The sequence below is a fragment of the Balearica regulorum genome, chromosome 3, assembly GCF_011004875.1.
Source record: "Balearica regulorum gibbericeps isolate bBalReg1 chromosome 3, bBalReg1.pri, whole genome shotgun sequence".
NCBI lineage: Eukaryota > Metazoa > Chordata > Aves > Gruiformes > Gruidae > Balearica > Balearica regulorum.
In genome coordinates, this window is record NC_046186.1 from 27,089,171 (window position 1) to 27,111,490 (window position 22,320).

Sequence of the window (22,320 nt, forward strand, 5' to 3'; positions counted from 1 at the left end):
GTGTCCTTCCTGACCACACATTTTCATGGGATAAAAAGTACTGTGTACTAACTAACTATAAAGTACTAAGTACATTTATAAAAGTTTGTTTTTACAGCTGTTTTCCCCCTTTATCCTTTATCAAAACCAGGGAAATTATTTTTTGGGTGAGAGTAGAGTCTAATAACTTAATCCAGGTGATCCTATGTCTGTAGTCCATGTCCTATGTCTGGTAGTCCATGAGTATACTGACACCAACTATTTCCTCTTGTGCATTCCATTACCTGAATTAACTGTACAAGAAAGTCACTGCTTGGTGGCCACCAGACTTATAGATTTATATATGTATATTGTTGTATAGATATTGTATATTTTTACTTTTTCTTTTTTTTTTTCCTCAGAGAACCATCACCAAAAAGTCACAGTAGAACCATGCTTAGCTTCAGATATAGGATATACCCTGCACTTACTTACTATTGGGCAGTAAAGGTTACAAAAAAAAAAAAAGATTGCGATTAAAGCCAGACTGGATGAATTATTGGTGATAAAGCATAATTGTCAGGGTGACACTGCATTGTCTTAAATGGCTCCTGAAAAAGCTGCCTGCAGTTATGCACCACAGGATATGTATGGACAAAGCCTAGAAAAGTTTTCTATCTATTGCCATTAATTTAAACTGACAAAGAAAACTTGGTATGCTTAAGCCTTGGTGTGTTTAAGTCCTGCGCACATGACGAGATGATCTGTTGGCAGTTGCATGATCCTGCTAAAAAAGATGATTGTGTTTTGGAAGAGCCATTCAGAGAGGGCTCCCAAACGTTTCCAAAGGTGGGATTGCCACCTTGGCGTGCCCTGCCTGTGGGCAGGCGAGGAGGATGATGCTGGCTGCCCGAAGGCCCAGCTGGCACCGCAGCCAGGATGGGGGGCCCTGCCTTCAGCTCCGTTTCTCTAACCTGAGACATCACGAGCAAAAGAAGAGCGTTTTAAAGCATTTGAGCTATGGAAAGCGGGGCTCATCCCCATAACCTAATTTAAAGGTCTCAAACGGGTATCGCTCCCCCGCCGTAACTTGCTCCCCCCGGAGTTAACCTGGAAACTGTGACTCGAGGCTCACAGGTTTATTTTTTCTTCAAGCCAACGTTTGCTTTGAGCTTTATCTCCCACGCACACGCACACCCCGCTTCCAGGGGTCCCCCGCGGGGCCGCCGATGTGCGCGGCTCGGGCCGGCCCCTGCCCCGCGGGACCGCGGGCGCCCGCGGCTGTCGTCCCGGCCGGCGGGCAGGGCGGGCCGGGATGGGGCGGGGGCGCCCCGCCGCGCCCCTGGGAAGGCGCTGCCCTTCGCTCCGTGCGAGGGCCGGGCTTCCCCAGTTCAGACAAGTCCTTGCCCCGCTCCCGCGGCGGCGGCGGGTTTGGTGCGACACCGTCCTGACATGTTTTAACTGGTTTCCACACCCACCGCGCCTGAGAGCGACGGGAAGTACCTGCGATGAGCCCTGCGCCGCCTTGACTCGCCGCCGCCGCGATCGCAGCAACTGGGTCGAGCCGCCCCGCCGCTCCGGAGGCGAGACCCCACCGCGGGGCACCGGCGCAGTAAGTGGGTCTCCCTCCCTTCTCCCTGTCCCCCCCCGCGCCCCGGGGACGGGCAGGGGCAGGCTCTGGCCCCGCCGGCTCCGCGCTGCGGACGGGCGGGTGGAGCGGCCGTTCCCCGCCCCGCCAACAGCCCGCTCGGCTGAAAACGGGGGCGCGGGGATAGCGAAATGGAGGCGGCGGCGCGGCTCCGGCCGCGGGCACCTGAGGGGAGCGGCGGCTGAGGGGGGGCGGCGGCGGGAGAAGGGCCGGGCGGGGTTGGCGGCCCGCGGACAAGGGCTCCCACGCCGCGTTCCCTCGCGGGGCCGCGTTGCGCAACCCGCCCCCCCCCCCCCCGCCTCCCGCGCGGCCGGGGTCCCGCGTGGGCGCGGGCGTTGCGGCCCCGCCGTGGCCGGGGGTGACACGCGTGCGGTGTGCTCAAGGCTGAGGTGTGCCCGAGCACGTGGCGGTGCCGCCTGGTTGCCTCCGTTTTGCCTGAAAAGTTAACTTTCTGGTTTACCAAAAAAAAAAAAAAAAAAAAGAAGAAAGACTCAGGAACGCTTGCGGTGTTGTTTTTCAGTTGAATCTGATGCCGTTTGCATCCACGGAAAATGCTGTAATTTCATTAATAATTAAATAATTGCCCGTCACTGCTTAATATAGGTAATTATTATTTGTTCTTGATACAATTCCTTAATACAGAGGTTGGTGGAAGGCAGCTGTCGTAAAACGCCTGTTTGTGCTGTTAAAGGCTGGTCACACCAGGCCCTTCCGCGGTGGGGAGGCTCCTCAGCAGAGCCACGGGTCAGAGGTGCTCAGGTGGATGCCCCAAAAACCCTACCTGAGAAAGGAGGCCTGCGACTAGATGTTCCCTGCGGTTTAATTTTCCCTTAACTGAGGTGACGAGGTTGAAACTTTTATGAAGAAATTGTCAAAGTGTTCGCATTTCCTTTGGGAAAGAGATAAGGAGCTCCTGAGGAGAGCACCATGGCCAGGGCCTGGCCGAGGACCGGCTGTACCAGCCTGAGGTTAGAGCTGCTCCCCAAACGTGCTGAATAGGAAATTTTTTCAAATCCTGGGAATATTAGTAAGGGAGGGAAGTTGCTTGTCTTTAGCTCTAGCCTGGAGGACTGTGCTCCTGGAACCACTGCAGAATGTTGCATCATTTTCTTCAGTGGGCATTTGTCATCTGCTGCTTTTGTGGAAGCTGGTATGCTCTCTCTCTTTCTGCAAAAAGACACATTTACTTTTCTTTCCAAGAAAAAACTCTCTTCTAGCTGAGTTCCTGCTAATGTCACTGGAAAGGTCAGAGCATGTTGTTAGTAGAAGGACAAGATGATTACATTAGTGCAGGATTACAAATTTATGTTCTTCAGCAAAAGATCCAGTTTTAGCAGCTGCATTGGAGTTTAAATTCAATTTAAGCCCTTTAATGGTACTTAATAAAAAAGTTTTAAGTAACTGAACCCTGCATCAAAGCAGAGAAGATGGCTGATACGCTGGGGTGGGATTAACAGCCAAGGATATTTCTCAGAGGATGAACAACAGCTTTTCTGGTGCTGGTAAAATTTGTAATCATGTACTTGAAGTGTGATAAAGCTCTGGAAGCCTCCAGAGATGGGCCTCATTCTGCACAACCTTGCTAATAGGATCATTGACCTGAGGAGGATCTTTGAAGAATCAAGTTGATTATGCAGAAATCATTATATATGGTTGAAGAAGACAGCAAAAATTTTGTTTTAGAATTTTGTCTAAACTTGTCTCTCTATCCAAAATTATATCGCTTTCATAGGTACGTTTCCTACAAAATAGCACTTACCTTCTAAAGAGGAAAATACTTGTTTCAAGACATCTAGAGGTTTTGTCAAATATACCTGAAGCCATCATTTTAATTTAGGAGTTTTCTTTTGTTTCTTCTCATGAATGTATCACATGCTGATGTCCTTAATTCCAGAAGCCAGAATTAGAATTTTTTCATTTGTCTCATCTGTTCTGTGATTTATTTCCATGCTGAAGAGATTTTACATTTACTTTCTTAAATAAATGTGCACTGCTTTAAGCTTCTTTTATAAACACCACTTGTAAATCAAATATCAACATCAAAGATGTTCACTGTAAAATAACTATTCTTGTTTGGAAGGCATTGCACTGCAAGTCTCACCTTTCCAAGACTATGGTATATTTATACCCTGCTTTCAGCATAAATCTGAGCATAAGTTACTGCATTTGACCTATGCCACAATTAATTAATTCATCATTTTCAATGAAAAGTCAAACAATATACTATTACAAAAAACAAATCAAAACAACCAAAGAAAACAAAAAGCGCACGTGAGCCAGCACACACATACAATCATTTTTTGCCTTTTATTTGTTCATAATGTTCAACATTTTATATTGCACAACTTTACATATTAAGTATAGTCCTGTTCCCTTGTATTATTTTCAAAGGAAAGAGTGAGAAGAAGGGATTTAGACAAGCTTTTGAAATAAGCACTCACATCTTTCTCAACTGCATATATATGAAATCAGTGGCAAAATTCCTATTTTAGAAGTATATCCATTCCAAAGTCATACAGATTTTAGAAATATCTTTCATTTGCCTTTGTAAAACTGGATTCAGTCTTAAATGTTATAATAAGACTGGCTGTTCTACTACACTGTTGAGTTACTAGTCCTGGAAGGCTGTACAAGAGGGGTGTATTAGATTCTCTGTAAAGTCATCTCTCTTAGTGTTCACTCTTCAGAACAGCTCAGCTGAGTAACTCTGCATTTTGCACTCTTGGTAGTTTTTTGTTCTTCATCTAAAATATCTTGAAAACCTGTTCCAGATGATTGGCTTCCATGGGACACTGATGCGAAAATTTTAATTTTACAATACTGTAAGAGTTTGACGTTTGAATCGTTCTGTCTTGTCTGTTCCACGTGCTCAGTTCTCCGTCACCATGCGCCACAGGCTGTATCTGCATCTGGGCAAAGCGAAATGGCATCGCTCCTGTTTTATAGCATTTTATTTCTACCTGCGAGAGCAATGTAGAAGGAGGCCTTGAATATCTGTGACAGGAATACATGTAATTCTCAGTCGGGGGAGAGCAGTGGGATTCCTTTCGCTCGCTGCTTTCCAGTTCACCACAAAGAGCTACTCTGGAAGCAGCCAGAAACACTCCTTTCCCCCAGGCTCGAAAGCAATCCTATCTGGGAAGATCTACCCTGCTACTTGGCTGAGAGACAGGATTCAAATGGAATTATTTCATATGACATGCTGATGCCAGCCTCAGATCTGGATTTTTCTTTCTTGGTCTTTTTTTAACCTCAGACTTCCCAAGTTCCTCAGAAATCTTGGTTTAATTGAACATTTAATTGGACTTTGGAGTATCAGTAGTGTATGGAAATTTTGATTTTCATTCCTTTAGGTTAATGTAGCTAATTTATGTTTACTTTCAAGAAGATTTAAACTGTTCCTAGCAGACAGTGGAAAGCAAATGCACTGTTTGCAAAAATATCTGAAAGGTCTTGATGTGAGGAGAGAATTATGTTATGTTTATATGCCAGTAAATGCAATCAGAACTCCATAGAACTATTCCTTGCTATTATACTGCTATACTATTAATTAGGCTTGTAGGGAAACCCAGTGTTAACTTTCAAGCTATACTTTGTATGTGCTTTTTGTAAACTAAAAATTGTGCTTTCGTTGGATGTTCTTCCTACTTCTGCTTTCTCTTAAGTTTCATGCCCTAGCCCTGAAAGATGAAACAGTGCTACCATGTATCATCTTTCTATTTTATATGGCCCCCCTTCATTGTTTTTTGTTGCTTTCCTGCCCCGTGAGAAATTCATTGCAGTTTAGGTTTTAGGTGAGTAGTGGAGTTGCTGGAGTCCCGTAGGTTTGCACAAACATGAAGGAAGAAACATTGGCCATTTGTCCTGTCTCTGCCTTAAATCCCAAATTGTTGCAGCAGGAACCAACGCTCTCAGCCCTTGTTAAATGAAATAAAAAGATGGTAAGAATGAATTTATAAATCATCAGCAGTAAACAACTTATTATTAATGTTTTGGAAAAAAAAATGGTAAGATTAAAGCAGCCGCTCCTTTTGGCAGAAGCAATGAGCAGGGTGGAAACTAGACATCAAATTGCTGATTCAGAGTTTGATCCCAGATGTGGGAGGAAAAATCTTTCTGGAGTTCCTCATAACTTACTGAAATGAGGTAGGCTGGTCCTCCTTGGGAGCAACAAATGGATTAGATCAGCATGGCGGAACAGATAGATAAGGAGAAGGACCTGAATGACTGTTGTTTCAAAGAAGCCGGAGAAAAGGAAAATCTTGCAGAGAAAGATTAATGCATCAAAAAGTAGGAAACAGAATTGGTTTCTGAAGTGTTTCTCAGTGTTCTTTGAAACCCAACTTTCAGTAGTGTATTGGAACATGCATTGGGTATCTTTTGGTGTTACTGGTACAGATCTTCAGTGTATTATGATCTCTGCTGTAGCTTTTCATACAAGAACTTCATCAAATCACTTAATTATGTGTTTAGTTTTGCCTTAGGTAGAAGAAGCTCTTTAATATTCATTTGGCAATAGTAATCCCTGAGCCTTTTCAAATTCTTGGAAGATGCTAGAAAAACTTAGAGCAACATTACCAGAAAAGTATTTTGAATAAGATTTGTGTGCGTGTCATAGATATCTAGAAATATTCTGATTGTTTTCTTACTTTTCTCTCTTTACAGATACATTTCATCAGCTCACGAATGGAAATTTAAGAGACTTTATACAAAATATATGTGAAGATGGAAACTTCATCTTTGCTATCGTCCTTACATGATGAATGCAGATCAGACAACTACATTGAACCTCATTACAAGGAATGGTACCGAGTAGCTATTGATGCTCTAATTGAAGGAGGTTTAGAAGCCTACAAAGAATTTCTTTCCCAAGAGAGATGCTCAGAGTTCCTAGCCGATGAGGAAATTGATTACATTTTGAACAATGTTCACAAACTTCCCCAAAACACAATTTATTCCTCTAACCATGCCATTGATGACACCTCTTCCTCGGGAACTTACTGGCCAATTGAATCAGACGTGGAAGCTCCAAATCTTGACTTAGGTTGGCCATACCTGATGCCTGGAATTTCTGGTGGCACGAATATTGACCTGCTTTTTCATCCACCACGAGCACAGCCGTACACCATAAAGGAAACTGTTCGGAAGACGATACGAGATGCAAGAAAGGTAAACATGAAAAATATTATTGAAAAATATATGTGGCAATAATAATCTAATTTGTGTTTTACTAGAGGCTTGGTTTTGTTTTTTTTTCTTCTGGCAGGAAAAAACAGTCTGGCTGCTAACAATTCAAATGGAAAGGTTTTCCCAGGCTGAGATGGGTCTCTTGATATCACGTGCACCAATGTCATTAACCTTATTTACAAGGGATCAGGGATTAATTGGGGGGCATAATTAACATTTTACTGTAATGCTGACCAGTCCATGAGAAATTTGTAGATAATCAGCACGCCTTTTCTTTGACCTCAGTTGAATATACCTCAAGTGATACATTTCTATCTAACTTCAGGATATATCCTAAGGTTTCTGTCTTGTGTGAGTGGGAACATGCATTGGTTTGGCATGGTAGCCAGTTGTTGTAAGGAAATAACACCTTAGTGTACATCCAACTCATGTACCTTGAGAGTCCCAGGTTTTGTGATTTTGCATGCCAACTGTCCCTGCAGAATTTAGTCAGGAATAATTAAAGAGAACTCAGAAGAAAAAAAAAAAGAGGTTTAGGCAACAAGGAAGTAGATTTTAGTTGGGTACCTTATCTTCATTTCTGACTAATGACTGATTTAAAAGAAATATGGACACTTCTCCAAAGGTACTTGTCCTCACTTAGGGGCACTTGCATCTTGAGTTTCCTAAGGCATGCCCAGCTTACACCTTAGTGACAGGGTGTTGTATGTACAAACCACCTTTCCTTTCCAGTGTCAATTTTTTTAAAAAAAAACACCAAAAAATGTATTAGCATGCAGATCTATTTGACTCTGGGCCACATTACCTCTTTAAACAGATGTGACAAAGCTTCAGAAGTATTCCTAGGAAGTCTGTCACACTCCCCTTTCTTCCCCATGAAACAAATTGGGTTCTGTGTCACTCTGTGGGCTTCACGTTGGTAGGACGGGCTGTAGCTTGAGTGCATCCGTAAACGTCAGTGGCTGAAATGTGCATGTAAACCTGTGCAATACAAATGGACTGAAAAGGGTGGGGAAGAGAAGGACAATGTCTTTTTACAATGTTTCTCCTCTTTTTAGATAAAGCATATAATTTGTTGTCGTAACACAGTTATCACTAGGCCTTTTATCCTGTAGTTTACAGTATAGAATGACTGTACACTTGAGGAAGAGGAGAATTAATTACTTCTCTCCCTCTTTGTCCCTTTCAGGGCAAGATTTCGTGTTTTCTATTGTTGTATGTAGTGAGGCTTGACCGCGACTTGCCCAAGATACTCTGTGATCTTTTCCAACTGCAGCTCCTGAGCTACCAATGCGTCCTCTGTCAGGGAAACAACAAAAATGCAGTTAACTCTATTGCCAAGACTAGTTCAGTTTTGCTACAAGGTCTAGAAATGCCACAAAGAAAGGCTGTTTCCAGTCAGTTGCCATGCTTTTTGTGCCTTTTTTTGTGCTGCGTGCAATCCAGTCCCCTTCTGACAGCTCTCAGCTGGTGCTGCTGCCTTGTAAAATGCCATTTTAAGGAACATGCCTCCTCTGAATGTAGCTATGGAGAAAAATTAGGTGTGATTCTCACCCGTCTTTGGAAAAAGGTTGAGTGCAGAGTATATTGGCTCTCTGATGTGCTTGTGGCGCTTCCACTTTATAAAGAGGAAGTTACGTGTGTCGCTGTCAAATCTGACAGCTGAAAGGTTTGTTTAGTTGATCAGCACAACCTCAACAGCAACAACCGTAACATTTTTGATACAGTGATATGGGTTGGTTGCTTCAGGAAGCAGCAATTAAATCTAAAAGTCATAGTGTTGTTCAGTTTCTTCTGTCTGCAGATGCATAGAAAAGTTTAAAGGCTTTCTAGGTAAGGTAAAGTAAGGTATTTAAAACATGCTTACAGCAGGCAAACACTTTGTAAACAGGCTAACCTACTTCTCCTAAGCCACTTATAAAAATATAGTTATATTAAACAGAGTTCTTTGTTTTGTAGTAGTGGGGATGTGTAGTCTTATGAGAATATTCAAAGGAAAGGTTACACATGAAAAACAGAAACCTCTAAAGAATAAACAAGTTCTTCAGCAAATCACATTAAACCAATACGGCTCTAAGCAAAATCTATGGGAATTTCGGCAAACTTTTGTGGGAAAATAAACAGACTGTTGGAGGTAGGTGTATTCATACCACCTAACTTTAAGCACCAAAGTTTTGCCTGAGTTCAGGCAATGATCTCCCTGGGCTACCTGAGCGCTCGGTGCAGTAGGAAACCAGCTCCTACACGGGCAAGGCAGAGAAGGTTTCTGCACTGATTCACCCTGTGAAGGAACTCATTCGATATATATTTATATGTATATACTAGCCCAAAAATTCATGGAAGAGGTGGAGCCAGTTGAAACCGAGATTCTTTTGAATGCTTGGAGATATGTAGGGATAAGATGATATTATTAGTGGATTTACTCTTGACCTCTTTCATACTTGATGCCTCACAGTGTCACTCCTTAAAATGATCATTACATATGTTAATTTTGACCGTAAGAAGACGTTGTAAACAACATAAAGCAACTTGCTTGCTGACAGTGATTTTTCCTTACTAAAGAGGAAAATAATTTGTAAGGCTATGCTATACTAGACTAAAACCAGTGACTATGAAAAAATGTCGTAAGAAAATCTTGTCACTTAGGTGTTGCTTAAATGCATAATCTGCTTTAAAATTGTGCACATCACCTTCATGGTAAGTACAGGCAATACAATAATGGAGTTTTTCTTACACAAAAGGATCAATATTATAAAATCCTAGAAAAATGAGCTAACCATTTTAAGGAGATGAATCCATGCTTATGATATATGTTTCTAAACTTGTATTAGAGCAAGGGAACTGTATTGTACATGGGGTGGCATTACATTGCAGTCTATACTACAGCACTTCTGCGGGATAGGTGTGATGTTTGCAGACTGCCTTAGGTCAAACCTAATGTCAACAAAATGGGTTTACTGTTGGTGTAACTAGACCTCATCTCCAAATGATACAGCTTGCCAGCCACCCTCCTCTGTCAACATAACCTGTGTTCATCAGGAGACTGTTTGGTGTGACTGTGTCAACCAGGGAGACACGAGTCTTTTTCAGGTCTCGATATAACCATGTGGGGAAAAAGCACTGCACGTCTGTCTGACCTTAATGACGGATGGACTTTTGCAAACAAGCCAGTAGCCTTATTTCTCATGTGTTTTGGAGACTTCTACCTTTAATCATTGGCAGGTTTCCGGCTTCTCTGGAGCTTTAGGTTCTCGTATAGCCTGACTCATCCCAGCTGGGCTGTCTGAACCACAACTGATAATGTTTAGCAGTTTTTCCTGAGAAGATTATTCATCTGGGATAGGGTATCAAGATGATTATTCATCTGTGTCAGGTCAACATGAAACTTCCTTCTCTTACTATAAGTAACACAGAGACTGCAATAATGAAGTGTCCTCTCCCTGCATGACTCGTCATAAGAGTTGCCTCAAAACCGTCTGTTGTGGGGCTTGTACGTATGTGCAAGAAGCAGGTCCTATTGTCTTCTCAGGCATGATTGACAGGGTGAGGCAACAGGGAAAGGACAGGACAGAGCACCAAAGTGTCCTTCTGGCAGTGTGTTTTTCTCTTACTTCATTAACTGGATTCCTCTCTCCACTGCCGAGACATTCCTGCGCAGTTTTAGAGAGAATGCATAGCTCTGAGTCTTTTGGATTGATAGCTGAATAAGGATCAGCTCTTCCTGGAGAGAATTCAAACCTGTTTTTTAAAGAAGCACATTGTTTAAACAGCCCAAGTATTGCTGGTTTGCAGCACAAGCCAGAAAACACTGAAAGACTTCCCTGACACACTTGAGGGATTTCTCATGGAATGTATGAAGTTGCACGCTATTTGATAAATATGCATTACTTTTCACTGATTTTGTTTTATTCAAATAGACTAGCAGTCTTAAGCCTGGGTTCATAAAATCAGTGACAGTTCTAAGACTTCTTAAAAACGTTAATTGTTTAGAAGCCTAAATAGAAATTTAGATGGTTAGTGTGTTATCATTTCGGAAAATCAAAAAAGGCAGTGGTTTTTTGCTGAATTACTCATGATTGGGCTTTTTAATGTGAGAAAGGGTTGCAACACTTGGACCCTTGGGAAAGAATTAAGTTACACTGTAAACGAGTGTAACTTGTTACTAACTCTTGCTGGACCCAGTGTAGGTAGGCCCTTAGTAAGTCAAAAAGGACTCTCCTTGAATTCTTGTGAGAGAGAGTTATGTACAAAATCTGCTGTCTGCGTTGTCTTCTAAAGCAGTGGACCTAGTCAGATAAACAAAAACAGTTGACTCATTTTACAATCATATAAAAAGGAAAATATTTTCTTATAGTTTGGAGTTGTTTGGGGTTTTTTAAAATTTTGTTTCAGGCAAGAGTGAGAGGTTGTGTATTACAGAAAAAAAAGATTATTCACTGTTGATCTTGTTTGGTTATATATATAGTACAATAATAATAATCCAGTACTGGCTGCAGTCTAGTATGAAAGAAAATGAAATTCTTTACATGTCTGTATGAAGAGTGATGTTTCTATACAGAAAGAAATTTGTAGAATGTGGGTGTGTTGAGCAATCTTTTTTTACTCTCTCAACAATACTCCTTGCCAACTACTTTAAATATAATTTGAACACAGACTGGAACAATGATAATGAATCGTGCTTGTGGCAGTGCTTAGCTCATTAATTGCAGCAGTCCAAGGAGATGTGAGAGAGGGGCTGCATTTTTTTGGTCATAAATGCTAGAGCACTCTGCTGGATTCAGGGAGAGGGAATAGATAAAAGCAATAGTCATCCCACTCAAAAGTTTTCTATATTATCTGTAGAGTGTCTGATAAGCAGTGGATATCTTTTCTAAGCTGAGAGTAACACGTAGGAAGACTCAGTTTCCAGCTGAAGATGTATAGGCAACATTTTCCCTGCCAAAATATTCTACCCCACAAGGATTTCAGCAGGTGTGCTTTTTGGTTCAGCTGCTACAGTGAAGGGTGCATTCATCATTCACTTCCACTCACCCTCTGTTAAATGACTTTGTGTTAGCTGAAAACCAGCATGGCAATCATGCGTATCATTTCCAGGTGAAACATAATTTTTAACTTTTGATAGATTTATTAGAGTGAGGTCATGTCCCAGCTTTTCTAATCACACAGGGCACATGCCATGTGTTGGAAGAGGACACGTATCTTGCTCTTGGTGCTATTATTGTGTGAACTGGTATCAATTTTTTGTCATCTGCTCACAACAAATAATTATTTCAGGTATTTTATCTGCTTGGATTTGCCTTTGGAGTCTTCACACTGTTTTACTTGCCTGTCCCCTTTTCACCCTGCCCTCTCGAAAGCCTGGTGCTTCTGTGAAATACATTTCTAATGAGCAGTTGCTCTGAACGTGAAACCCACAATTTTTCCTGGTAGCCCTCCTGTTAGGTGGGAAGGATCCAAAACTGAAAAGCAAGAGGCTAGGGCTAGCCTGGGGAGTGGGAATCTGATAAAATAATTTTTAATCAGTTGTGGTGGTGTTTTACTCACAGGTTTCTATCCGGTCAAAGGTTTGCAAGACTATTTTGACATCTTTGATACTTGTATTTTATATTAAAAGATGTAATTAATTTATAGGTATTGCCATTTTTATGTCACAGATGTGCTAATGTGTTATCAAAACATATCACCTCCATGATGAATTTAAAAATGGAATAGGGAAAATTAAAGGGCAGATCTTACAGGCAGCTGTATTTCTTTATTAATGTCTGCCTCATTCACATGTATGTAAGAAGTAAGCATGCACATATGCTTTGTAGCAATATTTTTTCGTTAAAATCTTTTGTCTCATTGGCATAAATCTTTGTGAGTCAAAACAAAAGTGCTATTAAATAGTCATTTACGCTTTTTGCACATTCAGTAGATTAAAATGTTCTTTTTCATATTCAACAATAACTTTGTATTACAGTATGCTGAAGCAATTATAGGTAAAAATATGCTATAAATACAAAACTGTTGATTTAAAATAATTTTGCCCAGGCAGAATGCTTCTTTCAGTGCCCCGTCCAGTGTATTTGGGTTTCGTCCCTCTCCTTTTCTTGCTTATCAAAAAACCTGATAATGTTGAAGTGCTATTTTTGTTCTGAATTCCCATCCTCAAGAGATTGAGTTTTCCTGCTTTTTTTTCAGCCAGGGAACAATCTTGCCTGAAGAACTGTAGGCTTAATCACTTTACATTCATATTGCCATAGGCCTTTTTTGATCTCTTGCAGTTTTAGCATAGCTTTTGATCTCTGATAGCTTTCCAACATAACCAGTGATTCTCTGAGGGATGAGGGACATGTTTTGGGTGGTTTTAAACTTTAATTTTGCTTGTTGTGTGTCAGAATTTGGAAACTAAAATATTATACTATCTGTGATATAATTTTAAATGAGCTTAGCTTGGTATTCAGATACCTGCAATACTGCAGCAGTATTTGTGTAATACAGTATGATAGAAACTACATGGAAAGTGGAGAACTGCTGACATGGAGCAAAACAAAAAGCACAAGAATCCAGGGAGAGCTGCCAGTTCAGAATTTCCCATTCTCCAGTTTGGAAGAGGCAGGATTGAACACCACCACGTTACATGTGTTAAGTTTCCTCATATATCAGATCTGAGTGTAAGTATCTACTTCACTTGTAATTGTTTCAGAACAATTTGCTTAATGCTGTGTTATTTTCCCTGAGGAGTACTGCAAGCACAGGTGATAGAGGAGTCAAAGTACACGTTAGTATTTACCTCTCTGAAAGAAGTGCAGGCCTTGTTGTTGATATCAGTGCCTCACGTCTTTACTTTTAGCCTGTTGACAAAGTGTGTCACCGTTTTCTAATAAAGAGGTGCTATTCCGTACAAGAAAAGTTAAAATCCACATTTTCAAAATTGCTTTCGGCATGCCTGAGACCTCAGAGGGCTTTTACTCTTTAAAATCCTCCCATAATTTACCTTTGGGAGGAAAGAAGCAATGGCCTTCACAACAGTAATGGGGTGTAACTGGCGTTGAGCTCACTGCTTTACAGTAGGATCTGCAGACATCCATAAAATGACTCACCTCAATAGAGCTGTTCAAAATAAATAATTGCAAGATCTGGCTATGGCTTGCTTGATCCACAAAGTTAATAATTTTTCAGTATACAGTTTACTGATCAGTAAGATAGTTGAATTTGCAGTGGTGTTATTTGCATTATAAATGCAGAAGTGGAAGCAACCAAACTAGTCATCTCTGCTTTCCTTGCATTTGTTTGACATCTTTTCCTGGTATCCTGGGTGTTTGTTTTCTGAAGCTGTAAACATCATTATGTTTTGCTGCATGTCTGTGTATCATATAGTTTATTGGTGTCTTAGTCGTCCTGATTGGTGCCAGGCAGTACAGACATGCCACTACTGCAGTATAAACAGTAGATTCAGAATTGATATTCTCTCCTTTAGCCATCAAAGAACATGACCAAAGTGTGTGCGGTTTTATAGATGAGAATATAGATGAGCCACAAAAACATTAAATTAATATATATCACAATTCAGAAAGAGATAAAATTATAAACCAAACACCTGAGAGTATTATATGTTAGCAAACAGAACTCAGAGCAAGTAGGGGCCAGATAACAATTTTTTATTTTCTTGTCTTTGTGGGTTTAGTTGATAAAAAAATCATAGTCATACATTTATATTTTGAAAACTAATTTCTGAGGAACATCAATACTTCTCCACAAAAGTTTGCATTAGTACATAACTGTAGCTTTGTAGTGCTTACTTGTCAAAAATATTTGTAAAAGCATACAGTCCTTTCTTATCTTCAGAGGGTGTATCTTCAAGACATACACAGGGCGTTCTCATACCTCAGCTAAGAGTGGATTATCTTAACCAGTTCTGTTTCTTGGTCTGGAGTGCTTGCTCTGGCTGCCCAGGAGTTGTAAGACGTGAGTGAACCAGAACAGATCCCTCAAAAACAGAGTCGATGGTGACCCCTGCTCTCCCCAGCAAGGCGTGTGGGCATGAAGCTGCCTTCAGAAAACTTCTGTGATGCGTCTTTTATCCAGGGCTTATTGCTAACTGCAGCACCAGATCTCCTCGGGCCTTTTCACTTCTGCCAGCGATCCTGCTGTAAGAGATGAAGCTGGGCGATATGTTAATATGAGAAGTTACGCACTGTATCTCTTGGAGATGAAAAGAAAACTTTGATATCTGCTTCATCCACTAGGAATCGGGCTTGAACAGTAGCACAGAATTGTGTGTTCAGGTAGCCAAATGGGTGTGCCTTCAGTTCAAACGGCAGATGTAATATCTCAGCCTTATTTTCATGCTGTTTCCTGGAGCTGCAGGCACTCTTTGCCAAGCAGGCTGCACTTCAGCTCAATAAACTTCCTTTATGGCTTAAGCACTAGGTAGAGCACTAGACATCACCTTCTAATTCAGGTAACTCTGAGTGGCATCAGCCCACAGAAGGTAATGCAGTTAGTGTTTTCCTGCTAGGCTTTTGATGCTCAATAAGCCAGAAATAAAAATGAGGATGAGATGAAATAACCAGCACAGAAGAAGAGCGAATGCCCACTGATTCTCATGTGACCTGTCTCAGGAAATGCCCACCGAGGGACACCCCTTTTTAAACCATGCAGAATTCACTGCTAGTGAGCTGTACCTCCTGATCAGACATCAGAGGCAGCGAGCAGAATTGACAGTGTCAGCTAGCAAATCTAATTTCCCTCAAATGCCAGGGGGATACTGCCTGTCAAGTCTCCATCCAGCATGACAGAGCACAATAATAGCTGAAGCTGTCTACTGTCCTGATAATTTCTTGGCGCTGCCTAATGGTGGATTAGCACAGGCATGCAATAATTGCCTGAAAAGTCACTGTCAAGGGTGTGGGTTGCTTTTAAATAATAGGCAGTTTATGTGGGTGCACAGTGACTCTTTGACAGAGGTCTGTAACCTGGTTTTGCTGAGGATGGGCCTCAAAATATCAGCCATCAATAGATCAAACTCTTACAGTAGTATGTACTACTACGAGTCTACAGAAAGCTGTGTTACAACATAGCAGAAACTGTATTATTTTGCTCAGAGGAGATAGATACTTCTGAAATGAGAAAACTAAGTGATGAAACTGGGAATTATGACCGATTCTTCAGTTTTGTTTATTTATTCGCTGCCATCTTATTTCATGTCTTAGCCCTATATGATCACCAGTAATATCACTGTAGTTTATGATAGATTTTATGATGCACTATATGATTGCAGTAGTATCATCATCTATTTTGTTCATGAATTGTAGGCTTATTGAATGACAGTAAGCCACTTGTGCCAGAAATCTAATTAGTCAGATTATTTGATTTCTTATGCATAAATTAAATTTAATGATGTAAGTGCAGTCCAGTTCTGAAGTGCTGTGATACAAGATTGCAGTCTCCTATTGCAGGATTTCTGTCCCGAGTAAAGGCTTGGTCCTTTGACTTGAAGAGATCAGAGGAGTTAAACAGTGTCTTTGCAGTGAGCTCTTGAGAGCCCAGGAAACTCTTCTGTGTAAACATCAGAGCCTTGCAAATCCAGGGCTCAGAGTGCTTTTTGGAAGAATAAAAAGGAAGGAAAGACATGCTGTTCTTGGGAGTTGGAGGAGCAGGGATCTCTGATACTCCTTTCAGTTGCTGGAAGGCTTCCTATTAGAAACCAGGACAGCAACTAAATGCTTCTGAGGAACCAGAAGACTCTGGAGCCCTCGCCCAGGGTGAAAATGCTGGCGGCTTTGGATTACAGCGTCATGTGGAAGGGGACAGCTTAAGACAAACGCAGATGGACCAGTGTTTGATTCAGCTGGGCTCCGCTCCATGCTGTCATGGTTCGATCAGAAGTAACTCCATGAGGATTGGTATCAAATGGCTGGACATAAGGCACGAAAGTTGTGCATAGTGTCTGTAATATGCCGTGCAAGGAAAATTCCATACAGGAGTTTCTCAATTGGTACTCTAAGGCTTTTGAAATGATTACAAAATATATATTACAAGCACACGTGCACTTTTTCATGCATGCTGGCGTGCAAGCGAGCAAAATGAAAGAAAAACCAGTAAGAAGTGAACATCTGGAATTTAGTTATTATGGTAGAACTGTCCAAAATAGTTTATGGATTTTGTTTTTTAAATGCTGCATATTCTTAAATTAAAAAAAATAAACCCCAAAACCACCACCTTGAGAATAGTTTCATGGACAATTATGACACTATGCTGATACCAAATTGTGCGTGCACAGATAGACATACTTATTTTGAATTTTGTTAGTGGTGTTTTAAAAAATCCTAGGGATCAGAATTTCATAATTTGCTAAATTCCATGGAGAGACATTGCTTATACTATCTGAGGAGGTGGCTTGCTACATTTAATTATACAAAGTAGTCCCTCTTGAGATATAAAGTAAGAGAAGCAAGCATTTCAGTTTAATCTATTACTCTTTAGTGCATAACCCAGCTGTCTCTTTTTAAGGTAGTAGATGACACGTAACAAAAATACAGATATTTAGAGAACAGAAAAGATAGAATTTCTGAAATTTGTAGTAATAGTACTTAAGTACAGGCATTGGAGTTACCAAGTTGAGTAGCGTATCTGAAATCAGAATTAAAAGATGCTCTTTGACAGACCTTTTCCCACAGAATGTAATTAGTTTAAAAAGAACAGGAAAAGCTAGATGTTTAAAGATTAATTTTTTTTATTTCCAGCAAAGCACATTGACTGAAATCCAGCAGAGTTATATAGCATTATCTATTGTAAAAATACTATACTGAATGAGAAACAGAAAGTTGTGGCATTTGAATTCTAAATACAGAAATATCTCTGTCTTGTTGTAAAGACATTCAGAAGTAACAATCACATTGTTGGCTGCATTTCAGCTTCCCCTGCTGTTCACCTAGAGTTTCTAGTTTTAAAAACCCAAATGGAACTTAATAAAATCTGCTTGTTTTCATACAATTTGAATGGGGATCCATAGTTTAATGCATGAAAGAAGAAATGGACATAGGTTTAAGCATAGTTTTTCCTTGTTCAGTAGATCCAAATTTTGGCCGCCTCTTTAATCGATCTTAGCTGAATGTGTATCACAAATTTTAGGAAAAATGCCTGTGCCTGATATGGCACAGAAGTACAAAAGAACTCTTTTTGATGCCTATTGGAGGCATTGCTGTCTGAACAGTGGAGGTGTTACTGATAATTACACTAAATATGCTCCTGCTTGGAAATTTGGAAATTATGCAAGAAATTGCTTTGACCAGCTGTAAGTTATTTCTCTAGTGAGAAGAATTTTGAAAATACGGGAAGTATTGTAACATATACATTAAAAATAGTCTAGTACTTTAATTTTTTTCTGAATTAGTGTCTCCCATTGACTCTAGATCTTGTAGTCCTGAGTTACAGTAACAATACACTGAATTACATTTTTGCATCACAGCATATCCATTTTTCAACAGTGAATAAAGTCCTTAGTAATTGCAATGTAGGTAACAAGCATTGATCTGTTCTGGTTTTGTTTTTAAATTGCTCATCTGTGGCTCTGGATGGGACTTTAGCCTGAAACAGTAAAATGTAAAGCATCCTGCTTCGTCAATCTTATGACTATAAACTATATAAACCCAATAGGGGAAATCTCTTTACTATTAAAAAAAAAAAAAGACATTAAATAATTTTCAAATCATCTATGTAAGCAGGTTACATAATACTGATATAAATAAATACGCAGTCACACGTATGCTGGAATTTCATTGAAAAGGTTGCTGTCAGCAGCTGCCACAGAAAATATTGCACCACACAAGCTGAAAAGCAGAACACCTATGAATATGACGTATGCAAAAATTCTTTCATGGTAATTATTAACATCTTTAACTAAATTAGCACATTATGAAAATTGAGAATGACATTTTGCTTAGGACATTTTTAATTGATTTCAAAGTCATGGTTGACTCTTGAAGGTCAGTAGGTCATCCAGGAAGGATTTTAATGTTAATAGACTATACCCTCTTTTTCCTTCCTGTCTCAAATTTGCTCAAAAACACAAACCCAAGAAAATCTCAAATTAAATGTTTTGTTTGTTTTCAAGTTGCCAAATGTTCTTCAGTGTTTCATTTGTAATTTTTGCTTGCTTGGTTGTTTTCAGGCTTGCTTTCGGGTGCTCTGTGCCTGGTATTTTGAAGGGAATGAGCACTGCATCCAGTTGGACTCCCTGGGCTATAGGTTCATTCCCCTCAAAATCCCAGCAGCAAGGCTTTAGTTTTGAGCTCATTCATGTAGCCACCATCTCTCCCCACCAAGACGAGCTGTGATTCTGACATCTTAATGAATATGATTTTTTGTATAAATCAGTCTTCTTTACTTCTTGATTGTATGCTGCTGCTTGTCCTGTGTTCACATGTCCTGTCCGTAGGTCCTGTCATTGCTTTCCTTTTGAAATACAGTTTTCTAATTGATTTTATTGGAAGTTATTTTGGAAAATAGCTGGGTAAACAATACTCAATATTTATATCCTTTAAAAACTCATAGTTTTTTGTCAGATTTGGGGGCTCTCCATATTGGTCTTCGCAGCCATTTCCAGATTGCAAAATCAGCTGAGGTCAATAGAACAAAGACATTCACAGATTTTGATGCTGTGATTCCCACAGAAGGGGACTATTATGATAATGAATTCTGACTCCCTGCACAACATCAGCCTGACACTGTTGCATCTTCAAAGAGCTGATACTAAGAATAAATCTGACCTTAAAACACTTGGGCGCTAGCCTTACCGTCAGCACTTCTGGGTAACTAATTCATAATCACTCAGGAGATCAGATGGGGTTTTGTACAATCACTTTTTTCTAAATGATAGAATTTACTTGACGAAACCCAATTTGCTAGCCCAGACCAAGCCTTCCTTAGCTTTCAGCTTGCGTATCTCATCACTCAGCGTGACAGTCAGCCAGAAGAGAAGGTGCAGAGAATTTTAAATGCAGGACTGGAGGGCGAGGTGAGGTTCCGGCTGCTGCCTGCGTGGCTGCAGGGATTGCTTTCAGAGGGACTTTGGAATGCTCGGCCTCTCTGTAAATGAGGGCCATTAGCCTCTGAGGATTAGTTCGCATGGCATGGTAAAGTGCAGCGAGGAGATTCACGTGGCGCAGGGCGTTTTCACCTTCCCAGGGCATGACGTTCGTGTGACGAGGCTGTTTCCAGTCACAAAAGTAATTAGCGATGGGCTGACTCAGATGTTCCCGCACAGGACAGCGGTGTGACACGCACATGCACACACCCTATGTATTTTCAGTTTCCCAGATCAAAATAGATGTAATAGTGTTATTCCCACATTTATGAAATGGTTTGTGCTTTACATATGAAAAGCTTTCCATGTGTACTTAAATGTTATTGTAAGTAATTTAAGAGGAATTCAAAAAGCTGCTTATTTTTTCTGGTAATTTTTCTGAGTCTTTTATGACAGAGAAGTAGCAGACTTCAGTAAGTTGGGTTTTTTGGGGTTTTTTTTAGTTATGCCTTGGATGATCTAATAATCTGTTAAAAATATATTTCTATGCTAATACCTTCTAGAACAAGCTAAAGTGCTTTTTTGGGGTGATTCACATGCTTTTCTACTTCCATGCATTTGTACTGATTCAAAGATCTTTTACATCTTTTTTTTAAAAAAAAGTTATTCTTTGTATCTTTTTTATTTTTTGTTGAATATAAAAGCCTTGTGATTAAGAGCATTGATCTAGGACTTGGAAAACTTGTATACAAATTCCTCTTAGGACACAGACTTCTCATCTCTAAATGTGAATATTAGCTCAAAGTGATTTGTGAAGACATATACTTAAGTATGAGGTACTCATGTATTAGAGGTAATGAACACAGTATCAGCAGCTTAAGCTGGAATCCACCTTCTCAGGTGCTTCTAATAGTTTAAAACTTTCTATTTGTGTGTTTGTTGTTGTCCCTGAGATTGTTTGCTTTAGAGCATTCAAGCAGAAATATTTCCATCATATCCAAATATCAAGGGGAGAGTTGTTTGCTTCCCCATTATCTGCCCATGTTCTGCTGTTACTTTTTCCTCACAGTATTCCTCTACGCAGCTACGAGAAACAAGAACATGTATTTTCTGTTGTTCACTCGAAGTACTGTTTCTGATTTAGGTTTCGTTTCAACAAATGCTCAGTCACTCATGTAAATGTCATTAAAGTTTTACCTGGTGCATACCTGACTCTTGGTTCATTGCAAACATTGTTCCCATGTCAATTAAGGTGATGTATATTGTATTTTTTCTGATTGATAAGAGACTGGAGTATCTTTTAATTACCAACTACTGGTCACAGTTGACCAAAAATTATAAACTCCAGGAAACGTTCCTTCCTGACAGCTGCACCTTATCTCTCTAATAAGTGTGGACTGCACTGACATCTGAGAGCAGATTCAGAATTACAAGGAAAGACTCTGAAGAACGGCGAAAAAGAACGCATTTTTAAGTGAGCAAAAAAAAAAAGGATAAAAGCAGTCCTGTTATTACATCTGAAATGAGTGCTGGTTTTGACACATTTTTGTCAATACAATGGCAGTTTGATTTTCTTTTTATCTAAAGGAGAGAGACAGTTATTTCTTTCTGTCAGTGTGTGTGTTTGTGCGTGCAATCCTCTACATGCACGTGTACACACTGTGTTACAGAAAGCACGGGGTTTAGGTATGCACACATGCACAGGATGCATAGCAGTCTGGTACGGAGAGCCTTATGACATGAATTTGGAGTGGACAGGTTACCCTAGGGAAGATCTTTCCTGAGATCAGAGAGGTACTTCATAAGAACAAATATTTATTTGAAAGACACTAGTTTGCATCAAAAAGCAGTTATTTTCCAAAGTGTTCTTGGAATAAAATTTTCACCTCTCCTCCACAGAGGTGTTACAGGTCCTTATCTCCCTCCTTATTTCAAGCAGCTCAAGTCATCTAGTATATTAAGCTATTACAATGCTTGGCACATTTTTCAAGAGCAAATTTTCCAACGGATTCTGTCTTAATGTAATTCCTCGGGTGTCTTGGTCAGTGGTGTTTCTGCCTTTGTTTCTTAGGATTAAACAGATTCTGTTTTCGATGGCAAAACAAGTGAGTTTTTCTCTACCCCTCATGTTTGGTAGCATATATACCCCCGAGGCGTACATCTGTTCAGCACAGGGATGTTTTGAGGCTGCAAGGGCCAAATAGGCAGCAAAATTCTCAAAGAAAGCTACTGAAGAGCAGCAGTAGGTGCCACAAAGACTGATTTTCTTCTTCCTCCATTCTTAAATCCAGGTGCCTGCTATGATGTTTTGGAAGAGACACCCTTGCCCTAGTGCAAGCTTTGCATTTCTTGCAGGTGCTCAGCAAGCTTCATGATTAGATCTCTGGTTATCATTACCCAAATGGAGGGGGGGGGGGTGAGCCAGCATGCAATCAGGAGGAATATTTTACAGAAAGGGAAATGATTGCACATACATGAAGTTGTACAATGGAAGACACGTAATAACATGTTTCTC

General features: G+C 40.3%; 1 protein-coding gene and 1 long non-coding RNA gene across 2 annotated transcripts in view; both read left to right on the forward strand.

Annotated features, from left to right (window-relative positions):
• Positions 1 to 22,320, forward strand: part of LOC142600928 (uncharacterized) — a 637,768-nt gene that overhangs the window by 13,238 nt on the left and 602,210 nt on the right. The window lies entirely within an intron of this gene.
• The window catches only part of FAM83B (family with sequence similarity 83 member B), a 50,055-nt gene continuing 29,037 nt past the window's right edge, over positions 1,303 to 22,320 (forward strand). The window contains exons 1-2 of the mRNA XM_075747360.1: positions 1,303 to 1,570; positions 6,272 to 6,775. Of these exons, the coding sequence (XP_075603475.1) occupies positions 6,332 to 6,775 (444 nt within the window). The 5' untranslated portion in view covers positions 1,303 to 1,570; positions 6,272 to 6,331. The remainder of the gene's footprint in view (positions 1,571 to 6,271; positions 6,776 to 22,320) is intronic.